The following is a 14,851-nucleotide window of genomic DNA, read 5'->3' on the forward strand; positions in this document are numbered from 1 at the left end:
TCCTAGGATGTAGGGATCTGTGTTTACCAGACTCGTGTAGTTCAAGGGAGGGAGTGACGGGATAAGGGATGCAGGTGGGGGCGTTAAGGGGGTCGCGTGATCTCTGTCTGGTGAGAAGGCGAAGCCAACTTCCAATTTCTCAAGTCCAGATCAATACTTGGGGAGCGACAGCAGCGCGCAGAGCGGCCGATCCCAGGGCGGAAGTGCATCCCTGGAGCCTTTCTAGGAAACTCGGAGGACCTAGCTCGTCAGTGATCCTGGGGCTGAAGTGGGCATCGCCAGGCGCACAGGGCCACTTCAGAGAGCTGGTGTGGCAGGCAGCGGCGAGATGGGGCTCGGGTGAGCGCGAGAACCGGCGCAAAGCAAGCCTGGAAAGGGTGAGGAGACCCCGGCCTGCCGACCACCTGTTCCTCCTGGGAGTGCGGCGCGCGTTGATTGGCTGGAGTGCCGCCCGGGTACCGGAAGTGGCTGATGCCCGTAGCCAGTGAAACCCAGACAACAGCTGCGGGTTGTGAGGCAGCGGGCGGAGCAGCGCGGGGAGTCCGAGAGGAGCGCGTGTGGGGCGGTAGCTGCCTGAGGTGAGACCTCATTCTTTCCCGGCGGGGGGAGAAGGGTGCTGCGCTCCCGAACCCCTGGCCCCCGAGCCCCGCTGAAACCCGACGTTTAGGCCCGTGCCTGACCCGGGTTCGCTCTGTGACCTTGGATTGGACTTTATGGTCTCCCCACCCCCCCACCGGGTCCCCACCGGCACATACCCTGGACGCGGCCAGGGCCTTTCTCCGTCCTGGTTCCCTGCCTGTCAGCCGCGAGCACGGGAGCAGCAGGGACACCCCCTTCCGCGGTCCTTACGTGGGGGATGATGGGAGCTATGGTTTCCTCTGACATTCCATCCCCAAGTAAACTGCGGGGACGAAATGGCGGGCAGTGTCATAAACTTCAGGCCTCCTGACAGACTGTGCCCAGGGCCGGATATTGGTTTAAGAGGGTTAGTTACGGAAAGGAGACAGGTTTCCGTGCAGAGTTAATAGAGGCTTCTTGATTGTGGGAACCAGGAGGACAGAGAAAAAGAGGATAACAGTGCTTTAAATTAAGTGTCATCCAGATCGGCAGAAGGAACTTATTTTTACAAATAGTTATTGACGTCAGCTATGTATCAGACACCGATCTAGGCCCTTTAGATACAAAATGAATGAAATATCCAGTTAGTCCTCAAGGTGTCACAGATTAGTTATGTAAATAAGATATTTACACAAATTCATTTAACATATATTTAGCAGGTACCCGAAATGTGCTTGGCGCTGGGAATATCAAGATGAATAGAACATCATCCTTGTTCATGGTCTGAAGAAGGAAGCAGAGATGAAAATAGAGTAAACAGTACAATGAGGTAGCTGCAACAAGGTGAAGGAGTCTTAGGGACAGAGGAGAAGACAGAAGGGACTCTCTGTGTCTGAGCTGAGTCTTGTAGGTGTTTGTTAAGTGTAAAAAGTGGGCAGTAGTCTTCCAGGAAGTGGGAATAACCTGTTCTCAAAGGCAGAGAAGCTTTAAAGAATAAGAAGTGTTTGAACTGCAGCACCCTGAGCATGACTGCAGCTCCCACCTGTCATTGGAGAGCATGGGACAGGAGATGGGAAGGGAGATAGGGGCCTGACCAGGAAGGCATGATGAGCCATGTTAAGAAGTTTTTATTCAGTAGCCATTGGAGAGCAGTGAACAGGAAGCGACATGATAACTGTAGTACAAAGAAAGAGGTGAGTGAAATGCTGATTCAGACGACCAAGAGATAACCTCCTTCCTGCAGGTGTAAGTGAAGACTTTGGGGAGGAGGTGATCCTTGTACTGGATACTGAGTATTCAGTAGGATCTGACCTTTCAGAAGTTAAGGGAAAGTATTTTTATGAATTAAGATGCTTTTGTCTATAACTCACAGGATACAATTCAAGCTGGCCTAAAAAATACAAGTGTATAAGCTCTAATAATTGGAAGTCAAGAGGTAAAGTGGTTTCAGGAATGACTGAATCTAGTGGCCCTGCTGGCTCCATTTCCCCTCAATTTTCTCAGCTCGTCCTGCCTTCATCCACAGCTGGTAGTGAAATGGCAGCAGCCGTTCCAGGCAACAATATGTAGAAGTCTCTTCTGTGGTTCTCTCAGGACGGCAGGAAACTATTCCCAGAAGTTCCCAGCAAACTTCCTCAGAGTATCATTGACCCAGATGAAGGCATTTGTCCATTCCTGAAACATTCCTCTGTTCTGAACAGTCACTGGCAAGGGGAATGTTATTTTATTAACTGGGTTAACTCACTTGGAGCTAACTCCTGGAGCTCTTGGGTGAGGTCGGATCTCCTGCAAAGAGTGCGAGGCCACTGCAAACTTTTTTGCTCAGATAGCCCATAAAATAATTTGAAAAGCTTTGTGTATCCCCTTACATGTTTGTAAGTTGACATCCAAAATGTTTCATCATTTTTTCATCATGAATTTGAATAGTTGCAAAGGATATTACTTTTGGTATGTTATAAATTTTGACATATCAAAATTAAACCTCATGCCAATTGGCAGGATTCCTGCCCTTGGATCCGTGTGCTCACCACATCCTTCACCCTGTCTGTAACCTCCACTCTTTCTTCCTTCCCCCACTTCATTTGTCTCCCTGTCTCACTTGGTCATCTCAACTGTGTCCTGGCTAATATCCTCAAGTCCCTCACTTTCTCATTCTTCCACCACACGTGTCCCCAGATTCCCAGCCTGCTCTGGGGCTGTCAAAAGTGTTGCTGGAGAAAGTCAGGAAAGCACGCCGATTGGCTGATTTTGCTCCTCTCTGCACTGATGCCTCCAGCATACTTGTCTCAGCAAGAGGTTGTAAGGGTGTAACAAGAGAATGTGTGTATGTTGCTTGGCACATAGTAAGAGCTTTCATTACTCCCCAGAAGGTTAGTGCATCCTCACTTATCTTCTCTCCTTCTTTACCCCATCTCTGCACATGCTACATTGAGGTCAGAATGTTCTTTCTGTTCCTTTTCTTATTCCTCCTGTACTTCCTAGTCTCTGAGGCTTTGCTCGCCCCATGCTCTGCCCAGAATGCTGTTAAGTGCAGTAGTCTTCAAATGACATATGTGGAGGGAGTCCACAAACATTTCCTATAACATCTGTAAGTGCATGGATTGTTGAATGGAAATCAGTCCCTAGATCCTTGACTTCAGTTTGTACCCTTGCCTACCACCAGTGTGCTTGAGGGTGGACCTGTGGCCTATAGATTTCTCTTTTCCACCTCCTTTTTCACAATTTCTCTTTTCCTCCTTTACAAAAGAAAGACATACCTCTCACCCATGCCCTCCTTAATTTTACTATGGGATATCACTCTGGGGTGGAAAAACCTCTGGAGTGCCACACAGGGGGACAATTTACTGAGGAAGTAAATGATTCTTGGACCTTTTATAACTCAAGTCCCAATCTTTCCTTTTTTTTTTTTTTTTCCAATCTTTGCTTTTAACAACATTTTAAAAAGACCTAATCAGGCTGTCAGCTGATAGATTATTTAATGATTTTTTACTAAAAATCACAATATGTTTTTGGCAGATAAGTTTAGAGGATTAAGTGATATTGCTATCCCAAGAGATTGCTGTAAACTCTGATTTAGGCAGTTTGGGCAAACTCAGGTCCAGTCACAGTAACTAGGGTCAGTCTGATAAGCATAATGGAAATGTGACCTAGTCAGTTGTATTATATTCCCTGTCTGCTCCCAGAAGTTTAGGGTAGGGGTTGGGGAGGGGTCAAGTTGGAGGGCAGGAAAAAAGAATGTAGAGCAAGAACTGGCAGTGTTATCCGTAATCCTGCTGCTTTGCATATGTGTTGATCTGCTTGGTGGACCAGACCTTGATAGAGATGGATGCACCAGACTGAGAGTTAGATAACTCCAGTCACTCAGACTGTCTAACACAGTGGTTTCCAAATCTGATAGGGCATCAGAATCACCTGGGCACTTGTTAAAAATACACATTCCTTTGCCTACTCCTGGAGATTCTGACTCTGAGAGGTCTGATGTGGGACCTGGAAGTTAGTATTTTTAGAGATTTTCCAGTTGACTTTTCTGCATCTAACCTAATTCCAGGCCAAGAATCATTATTTAAGGATCGTTCATTAAAAAAAAAAAATCTTCCTGCTACGAGTGTAAGCCAACTAAACAATTTTTAGGGTTTTATGTGGCTTCTCATGTAGACAGTATGGTCCTTTTGAAGTTTTATTTCTCATGGTTAATTAATAGGCGGATATTTGGTTTATGCATCAGTATTTTGTGAATGAGGATTTCTGAGTGCATTGAAAAAAAAAATTCCAGATCTGCAGAGTTGAAGACCCTATTCTGAACTATGGAGACACAGTAGATGCTTGTCATCCCCCAGATTGAGGACCAAGAGTGGTCATCCTACTCCTAAGATGGCACATCCATCTTATCTCTCTCCAGAAACAACTAATTTCAAATTTAGAAAAGTGAAGAAGTGACAAACTTAGGAAATTATGTTTGGAAGTTTAAATTTATGCTATGAGTAATAGAGTGTTTCCATATGAGAACGAGGTCTAATGTGTATCTGTGCCTCTGGAAAATCAACCAAAAGGAGAATGGCTTTGGGACTTCCCTGGCGGTCCAGTGGTTAGAACTCTGCGCTTCCACTGCAGGGGGCATGGGTTTGATCTCTGTTCAGGGAACTAAGATCCTGCATGCCGCACAGTGCATCCAAAGAAAAGAAAAAGGAGGATGGCATTGATTTGTATATGAGAAGGTGTCTATTAAACAAAACAATATTTAACAAATGGCATTAATGTCGTGTCACTGGTGGAATGCAAAGTAAAAGAATAGTCAGAGGGGGCAAATTTTAGTTGGGGAAGACTTTCTGGACTAGCATTTTGAACCAGGTGTTGAAGTTGGGGATAGATATACATACCTAACTTCTGTGTCTTGCATCTTGTTTTACTGTGGACACGTGATTTTCCATATGGTGTGGGACAGATGTGGGTTTTATGAATGCTGACTTTGTATGGAGCTTGATGCTGGAAAAGAAGTAACTACAGGAGAGATGCTGGTGAAAAGGAAAGGCCAGCGAGGGGGTCAGAAGTAGATAGGGACTGAAATGCCAGCTTGTGGAACTTGTTCTTGGCTGAGCATTAGAGAGAAATTTATTTAAGACAGTGCTTTCTAACTCAAGTAGTACCATGGATGAAGATAGCTAAATTCTCTACAATAGATTCTCACAGTTACATAGGTACACATTATCTATAATTTTCAAAAATTTCAGTGAAAAGGAGAAATCCAGTTTTTGGGTGCTTGCCCTTATTCCAGGGGAAAATTAGAGAAGGTGCTGAGTGGGGGAAAGTTGAAGAATATTCCAGTTCATTTTTAGGGGTAGCACAAAGAGCTTCCAACACTTCAGGATTTCAGTAGGAGATCAGGTTCCTTCCAGGTGTCAGGAAAGAGGGCTTACCAGGGCTACACCCCTGAGTGACTAGGGAGGCCCCAGGGTATGATCCTGTGGATGACTGGAGGCTGGGCAGAGAAAAGGGTCAGTACAAAGGGCACCCCAAAATCACCCCTTTCCCCTTCCCTCACCACTTGACCCCAGTCTCTCCTGCCTTTCAGGATCTTCATTTCTTCAGTAATCTCATCTTTTCTTCCCTCTTAACCTTTCTCTCTGCTGGCAGCATCCTTTCTAATATAAGCATGTTCAAATCTCTACCATCAGAGAAAATCCTTCTTTGACTTTCTTTGACCTTTTACACTACTGCCCATCTTGGTCCTCTCCTTTCACCCAAATTTTTTTAAAATAAATTGGTTTATTAATGATAATTACAGTAATAACGTTGATCATTTGGCTTGCCATTTCTTTGAGGCATCACCCAAATTTTTTGAAAGAAGCAACAAATTAATTAATCAGTCCACTGCCACCTGGCTTCTGCTTCTGTCATTCCATTGATTCTGTTTTCACATGTCATCTGTGACCACCTAATTGTCCCAGCAAACGTTTTCCAGTTCTTATCCTACTGGACCTATCAACTGTGTGTGACACTTTGTAATTCCCTCTGCCATTGCCTTGGTGACTTATATGACACTTTTTCTGGTTCTTCTCCTACTTCACTAACCATTCTTTCTCTTCTTGGCAGGCTTCTCTTCCTCTGCCTACCCCTTTATCATTAGGGTCCTAACAGGAGACAGGTACTTCGCTCAAATTAGGATAATTTGAGTAGGGTTTATTTGCAAAGAAAATATAAAAGATGTAGGTGTAGGCAGGGTACTGAGGAAGCTGGGACTGGCAATAGCAGAGTAGTCACCAGCCCTAGGCCAGAAGAGGCAAGAGGTAGGGGAGGGCCTGGAGCCCACAGAGACAACTGGGTAGGATGATTCCTTGAGAGGAGTAATGAGCTTCAATTGAGGGACACCATGAACCCAAGGTGATCTCATAGGAAGGAACCAGGTGGATAAATACTCTGACCTCACTCTCCTCCCTCCTTCCAGCCTCCTGCTAGGGCTCCCCATTGGTGGAACACAACTGGAAGCCAGAGGGCCTCTTGATGAGTGCTATATAGGTTACCTTCTGGGGCAGAGAACAGGGTGAAGAAAAGTTGAAAGATCTGGAGGGGAACATGGAAGTTAACTGGAGTACTCTTCAATGTTGGCCTTGGCTTTCTAGGTTTCTGTCTTCAGTATCTGACAGTTATCACAACTATACTCATTGTCTATGCTGAGTACTCTCAAGTCTGTATCTCTAGTCCTGACTGCTCTAAGCTTTAGACTAATATATTTTGACTGATTCCTTGGTACTTCTTTATGGATGTGTTGAAACTCATCTTGTCCAAAACACAGCTCATTTATCATCTTCCCCCCAACCTAGCTGCTCCTCAATATTCCCAACCTTGGTAGTATCACTATCCATCTAATTACACCTTCCTTACACCTATATCCAATCATACCCCAAGTCTTAGAGAATTTATCCTCTCAAGCACTTCTCTAGTCTTTTTCCTCTTCATTCACACTACCACTATTACCCTAGTTAGATCTCATCGCCCTTTGCCTTGATGACTGCATCAGACTTCTAACTGATCTCCTTTATGTCCTGGTCTGCTGCTTTCTGGTTCAGCCACTAAATGGCCACTTGTGTGCATCTACCTGAAATGCTAATCTGACCATGAACTGTGTCATTCCTTGGCTTAAAAACCATTCCATGACTCTGCAATATAAGGATGAAGTCCCATAGCTGCCCCATTCCCCCTTGAGAATCACCTTCTGCAATTAACACTTTTATTGATGGGAGGATTGTGTTGCTCAGATTTGCTGTGGTGCACAGATGCACTGCTCTAGGCAAAGGGCCTCTCCTCTTCAATATTAGCTCCCAGTTGCTTAATACCTGAACAGAAGCTGGGCTCATTTCCCCAGCATTTGGATCTTCTGTGAGGGGACAGCTAAATCCCTAGGGCCATTGTACCAATTAGGAGCAAGTTTGGCTTCATAAATTAAAAAACCATAATAACTTAAACAAGGAAAAAGCTTGTTTCTCTGTTAGATAAAAGAAGTCCAGAGGCAGGCATTCCAGGGTAAGTATGGCAGCTCCACAGTGTCATCAGGGACCCAGGTGCCTTCCTATTCTTGTCCCACTGTAGGGTATGCTGGTGAACTCATGGTCCAGGATGGCACTTCAGCTATCTCGTCATGCCCCAGGCACAGCATAGAAGAAGAGGGTGAAGAAATGTATCCCCTTACTTTTAAGGAGATATCCCAGAAGTCCCTCGTGCTGTCATTTGCATTTTACTGTCTCATTGGCCAGAAACTGGTTACATAGCCAAATCTAGCTGCAAAGAAGGCTGAGAATATATTTCTTTAGGCAGCCTCATTGCTACAAAAATAAATTCATTATTCTGTTGCAGATGAGGTGGGGAAGAGTGGAGATTGGGATAGACAACTAAAAATCCTTGACACAGCCTTTTAGAAGTTTTAAAAAAGTATAGGCTTTAAGATTTATAAAAGTGCTAAGAGGGGCTTCCTTGGTGGCGCAGTGGTTAAGAATCCGCCTGCCAATGCAGGGGACATGGGTTTGAGCCCTGGTCCGGGAAGATCCCACATGCCGCGGAGCAACTAAGCCGTGCGCCACAACTACTGAGCCTGTGCTCTAGAGCCTGCGAGCCACAACTACTGAGCCCCCGTGCCACAACTACCGAAGCCTGCACACCTAGAGCCCATGCTCTGCAACAAGAGAAGCCACTGCAATGAGAACATGCACCGCAGCGAAGAGTAGCCCCCGCTCGCCACAACTAGAGAAAGCCCATGCACAGCAATGAAGTCCCAGTGCAGCCAAAAATAAATAAAATAAAATTTTCAAAAACTAAAAAAAAGAGTGCTAAGAAAATTACGTAAAGGGACCAATTACAATATTAGTAAGTAAAAATCAACAGCATTGCTATATGTATGTATATATATGTGTACACACACACACACACACACACACACACACACACATACATATATAATAACAACCAGTTAGAAAATATAAGAAAAACTCACTAGAAGAGAAGACATACAGAAACGTGATGGATATAAAAACATCAGGGTAAGTTTGGAAATTTTACAAAATTATACTAAAATTTATTTGGAGAAATAGAATAGACAGGAATATTTGAAAAAGAAGGCTAATGAGAGAGCACTTTCTCTAACGTATTAAAAAATTTAAAGCTACAGTAGGTTGAACAGTTTGGTGTTAGAGAGGGAATAGATCAATAGAACTGAATGGAGCCTGGAAATTGACCCAGATATATATGGAATTTTAGACTATGGTATAGGAGGCATTTCAAATTAGTAAGGAAAATTAGGTATTGATACAATTTAGTAACCATCTGGAGAAAATTAAGCTAGAACCATACTTTATCCAAATGTACGGGAGCCAAGGGTGGTTCCTTCTGTCCCTGTTATAGCTAAGTCACATTAACCTTTTGAATAGGTAACCCCTACAACGTATACAATCCCCTATTCTCTAGAGCTGGTGAGTGCCACAGAACTGGGCTAAAGATAGTTCTTGCTACTCATTTCTGGTTTCTTCCTCTATAAACCCAAAGGTTATATTAGTCATTTTTGTCCCTTTCCCAACCTTTTCCATATACATCTATGAATATGGCCACAATTTTCCTTAAATGTTTTTATTACCAACCTCAGGTTCTGCCTCAATTCACTGTTAATATTATGGAACTTTTATCTGCATCTTCTTACCATCCATTTCCTATTCTCTCCTTAAATCTCTTCCTCTGATAATTTCCCTCACTCTTTTCAGTCAGTGTCTGCTCTTTGTGTAGCATGTCCACTATAATCCTAAATCTTTCTCTTCTCTTCAACAGCGTCCTGTAATCTCACCAGATACAGAGAGTGCTTTTGGGTGCTGTCAGAATCATGTCAAGCTCCATGCTCCCTAGTATTGGCTTCATTTAGCTGTGATACAGCCACTTCACAGACTTACCCTCTCTCATTTCAGATTGTGAGATGGGGACTGAGAACAAGGAGGTAATTCCCAAGGAAGAAATTTCTGAAGAATCTGAACCACATGGGGCAATATTAGAAAAACGTCCAAAGGTGGTTTATCAGGGTCACGAGTTTGGAGCAGCCTGTGAAGAAGACATATTGGAGGAGCATTCCAGAGAGTCCACAGAAGAGATTCTGGAGCAGGTGTCCCCTGAGGAGAGAGACTTTGCATCAGGGTTGATTATCTTTAAGAAATCACCCTCAAGTGAGAAAGACCATGAGAATAATGAAAGTGAGCGAGCCTACAATCCTAGCTCAAACCTGATCACATACCAGGGAGATACTACAGCAGAGGCAGTTAGCACATTTGCTGCTTCTGGCCAAAACTTCATAGAGAATTTAGGACCTAATAAAACACATAGAAATTCTCTGGGAGAAAAGCCTCATACATGTAAAGAATGTGGGAAAGCCTTTAATCAAAACTCACATCTTATTCAGCATATGAGAGTTCATAGTGGAGAGAAACCCTTTGGATGCAAAGAATGTGGAAAAACATTTGGAACTAACTCAAGCCTTCGAAGGCACCTGAGAATTCATGCTGGAGAGAAGCCCTTTGCTTGTAATGAATGTGGAAAGGCCTTCATTCAGAGTTCACATCTCATTCACCATCACAGGATTCACACTGGAGAGAGACCTTATAAATGTGAAGAATGTGGTAAAGCTTTCAGTCAGAATTCAGCCCTTATTCTACATCAGAGAATCCACACTGGGGAGAAACCATATGAATGTAATGAATGTGGGAAGACCTTTAGGGTTAGCTCACAGCTTATTCAGCATCAGAGAATTCATACTGAAGAAAGGTATCATGAATGCAATGAGTGTGGCAAAGCCTTCAAGCATAGCTCAGGCCTCATTAGACACCAGAAAATTCATACTGGAGAAAAACCCTATCTGTGTAATGAATGTGGGAAAGGCTTCGGTCAGAGTTCTGAGCTCATCCGGCATCAAAGAATTCATACAGGAGACAAACCGTATGAATGTAATGAATGTGGGAAAACTTTTGGCCAGAACTCAGAGATTATTAGACATATTAGAATTCATACTGGTGAGAAGCCCTACGTATGTAAGGAATGCGGGAAGGCCTTTAGGGGAAACTCAGAACTTCTTAGACATGAGAGAATTCACACTGGAGAGAAACCCTATGAATGCTTTGAGTGTGGAAAGGCTTTTAGGCGGACCTCTCACCTTATTGTCCACCAGAGAATTCATACTGGAGAGAAACCTCATCAGTGTAATGAATGTGCCAGAACCTTTTGGGATAACTCTGAGCTGCTTCTCCACCAGAAAATTCACATTGGAGAGAAACCTTATGAATGTAATGAGTGTGAGAAAACATTCAGCCAGCATTCCCAACTTATCATACATCAGAGAATTCACACTGGAGAGAAGCCTTATGAGTGCCAAGAATGTCAGAAGACCTTTAGTCGGAGTTCTCACCTCCTCCGACATCAAAGTGTTCACTGTATGGAATGATCTGCAAAACATGAAAGCCTGTGGAAAAGCTGAAGTCAGACTTACTGTTCTCAGTCTGTACCCCAAGTTCTCAGATCAAATGAATGGACAGAACCTCCTCTGTCCTTTTACTGATTTTTATTTAAACAGTTGGTCAAAAATGATGAGGCACTCTTATGAACTATTCATTGAGAAGTTTCAGTGTACTGAGTTAAATCACAAAAGCTGTTTCAGGCCTTAATTCTCCACTATCCCTTTTTCCTTTCCTTCCTCCCTCCCCACTAGTGGATCACATAACATTAGGGGTCTTTACTGGCCATCTAGCCCACATTGTTACTGTTCAGGAAAAATGGAGGAACATGATCCCACCACTTCCTAGGAATGACAGAGTTGACCCCTTGAATATTATCCCCTGAAATGTTAAAGTCATGGCCTAGAAGACACACCTTTCTCTTTCCCACTGTTTAGCATTGGAATTCAGTAAGCTTTTATTAGCTTCAAAATCTTCCAAACTTGCTATCAGGTTCCCTTGGAAGATGGCAGCATTAATGAAGCGGGAAGCTTGGGTCATTTCCCATCTCCTGCTAGGCTTCCTTAGTCATCTGAGAGGGTGCCATGATGGAGGAAACTGACAAGCAATTTATAGGATTTTAAGTGAAGGCCCTCAGAATCCAGAGGGGCTGATGAGCAAGGCCAGGGAATAAACAAGTGAGGCCAGACTACTCAGCATGGGCAGAAGCAGCTCTTTTGCACCTCTTTCCCATTTCAGGGCCGCTCAGACTGAGTGCTCCCAAGAACTCTGCTGCATTCACTTTGGGTCCCAGCTTGTGCTGCTGCTGACAGATCCTGTGTCAGGAAATAACAAAGAGGACTGCAGCTTCATTGTCACTAGGCACCTGGCCACAGTGGTGAGCTGGTTCACCTGACTGACCAGGACCCTGCCTTGCCAAAGCACTTAAGCTCTCATGACCTGGGCCCCACTGCTGGGGTCCCTGGCTAATAGGCCAGGATGTGACAGCCTCTTCTCAATTTGCCCTTGGCTTTGGAATTCTCTTTCTTCAGCATCTCTACATGTGTTTTCTGTGTTCTCTTATGTTTTTTTTTTTTCTTCAAGGAAACACATCCTCAATTTTTCATGTGTCAATGTTTCTGAGGCAGTGAATAGTAGTGGGAATTGCACTAATGGGGATCCAGCTTGCTTGGGGTCTGGTCTTAGAACTAGACCTTGAACACAGCACTTCACCTGCTGATCCCTAATTTCCTCATCTGTAAAATGAGGGGAGTTGAACTAAATGATCTCAAGTTTCAACTGGCCCAATAATTCCTTTTTTCTTTTTTAAAAATTTATATATCTTCAGTGTTTTATTCTTTAATCTCTTTATTACACTAATACTAATCACTAGTATTTATTGAATTTTTACTATGTGCCAGGCACAGTGCTAGACAGTTTACATTTTTATTTTCACAGCCTCCCTATGATGTGGGTACTCTTTAAAAAACAAAACGGCTTTATTGAGGTATAATTTATATACCATAAAATTCACCTGTTTAAGTGTTCAGTTGAATGCTTTTTAGTTAATTTACAGAGTTGTACAACCATCAGTGATGTGGGTACTCTTACCCCAATTTGAAAGGTGAGGGGCAGGGGAGATGTCAAGTAACTTGCCCATGATCCCACAGCTGGTAAGTGCTAGAGCCAAGACTCCAGCCCTGAGCTGTGCTCCTAAGCACTGTGTTGTACTGTGAATAGGTGCATGCATTACTGCCTTATTCAAAATCCTTTGTACATTTTCTATTCATTATTACTACATGAATTTGAATATAATGGAATTAAATCATGTCCTTGGAAGCAATTGGTCATAGCCAAAACCCATCAAGTGGGTTTATTCTGTACCCCAATATGTGCCCCCACCCCCGGGCTCATGCCCTTGGCTTGAGAAAAGGGCTGTACAAGTAAAACAGTTGACGGGGACTTCCCTGGCAGTCCAGTGGTTAAGACTTTGCCTTCCAATGCAGGGGTGTGGGTTCGATCCCTGGTCGGGGAGCTAAGATCCCACATGCATCAAGGCCAAAAAACCAAAACATAAAGCAGAAGCAATATTGTAACAAATACAGTAAAGACCAAAAAAAGTCCATATCAAACCAAACAGAAAACAGCTCATTACACAGTTGCCACATCCTTCCAGGTAGCTCTGTCTCTAGTAGTTAGATGTTAGCAGAAGTTCTTTAACTCATCTCTTTCCATAGGGTGTACAAGTGCAGTGTGCTCTCATTCCTTGTTTCATCACTCAAGCTCAAATTGAATTATACCCAAATATATCTTTCTCACGTGAAACCTGAATGTTACTTATTCCCTTAACTTCTTATTCCTGTGTTTGAATATTTTATTTGCACATTCACCCTTTGCCAGTCCTTAATATAGAACTCAGCACCTCTTCAAGCTCCCCAGAAAGGATCCCCTCACAGAAACATATCCATGAGTTATACGGACTCTACTCAAGATTCTTGTGTGTAAGAGGTGGAGAAGGGGGTTCGTATCCTACTAGACATCTCGTTCTCAGCAGTCCCTTCTTTGCCAAACTGCCACTGAAGATTTTTCTCTGTCCTCCCCTCTCAGGGCTGTCACCTCAGCTCCTTTAGAGGCCCTTCAATAACAGACCACTCATTGGAACATTAGAAGGCAATTTAGTGACCAATTTTTGTTGTGCCTGATCATATTAAGGGAGGAAGTTCTCACCTCTCATTCTAAGAAGAATTTTCCAACATATATTAGTACTTTCCCAAGAGAAATTCTGGTGAATGAAATTACTTCCACCTTGTTATATACACTACACACACATCCTGTAACCTCACTACCTGCCCTTATCCACCTTACACCCAGCTAGCTCAGAAATATTTCTCTTTTCCTTGTTTGCCCCCTCCCCCTCAATTTTCTTGGGAGCCAAAATCTGACCATAATATAATTGACTGGTAGTCATAATCTAGTACAAGTAGAATTCTATCAAGGAAAGAAAAGTTGTGAATTTTCTTAATTTTAGACCCATTAAAAATACCAGGCCTCACAATCTCAAAAACCTACCAAAATACCCAGAAATACCCTTCAGAAGTTTTGCAGACCTAACCATGTACATTTTCATCCTTCCCTAATTAAACAGTTTTACTGGTATATTAACACTTCATGTAAATAAAGTATTTCTTTACAATTTTACTGATTTGATGCCTTTCTAAGTACATTCCAAAGTACATTGTTTCATTATGGTCTTAATATGACTTTGTGTGCCATTTTCCTGCCATCCTATAAATTTCACCTTAATACCCCAACGTGTGCTCTGGTAGCTTCCGGTTTTACGTAAGCTGTTCACTCTGTCCTTTTATTTATTTAAATTAATTATTTTTGGCTGTGTTGGGTTCTCATTGCTGCGTGATAGTTGCAGTGAGCAGGGGCTACTGTTCGTTGCGATGTGTAGGCTTCATTGCGTGGCTTCTCTTTGCGGAGCACGGGCTCTAGGCTCGCGGGCTTCAGTAGTTGTGGCACGCAGCCTCAGTAGTTGTGGCACACAGGCTTACTTGCTCCACGGCATGTGGGATCTTCCCGAACCAGGGCTCGAACCCGTGTCCCCTGCATTGGGGGGCGGATTCTTAACCACTGCACTACCAGGGAAGTCCTGTTTACTCGGTCCTTCATCTGCTTTGCTTGGTGAGGTCTTTTATCTTTCATGACAGGGCAAATGTTACCTACTTTGTTTATCTAGATAGGTACAGTTAGTTTTTCATGATATCAACTTAATGTAAGGTATTCTGGATCTGGAATTTCTTGGTGATTCAGTGGTTAGGACACCGTGCTTTCACTGCTGA

The 14,851-nt window shown here is 43.4% G+C and overlaps 1 protein-coding gene across 1 annotated transcript; it reads left to right on the forward strand.

The window, feature by feature from the left end:
- The first annotated feature begins 226 nt into the window (after positions 1-226).
- On the forward strand, positions 227-14,851 carry ZFP3 (ZFP3 zinc finger protein). The gene is made up of 2 exons (XM_082603353.1): positions 227-578; positions 9,498-14,851. Exon 2 carries the CDS (start codon positions 9,506-9,508, stop codon positions 11,015-11,017), a length of 1,512 nt encoding a protein of 503 aa, XP_082459479.1. The 5' UTR covers positions 227-578; positions 9,498-9,505; the 3' UTR covers positions 11,018-14,851.

This window comes from Mesoplodon mirus (assembly GCF_964341445.2).
Source record: "Mesoplodon mirus genome assembly, chromosome: 18".
Lineage (NCBI taxonomy): Eukaryota > Metazoa > Chordata > Mammalia > Artiodactyla > Ziphiidae > Mesoplodon > Mesoplodon mirus.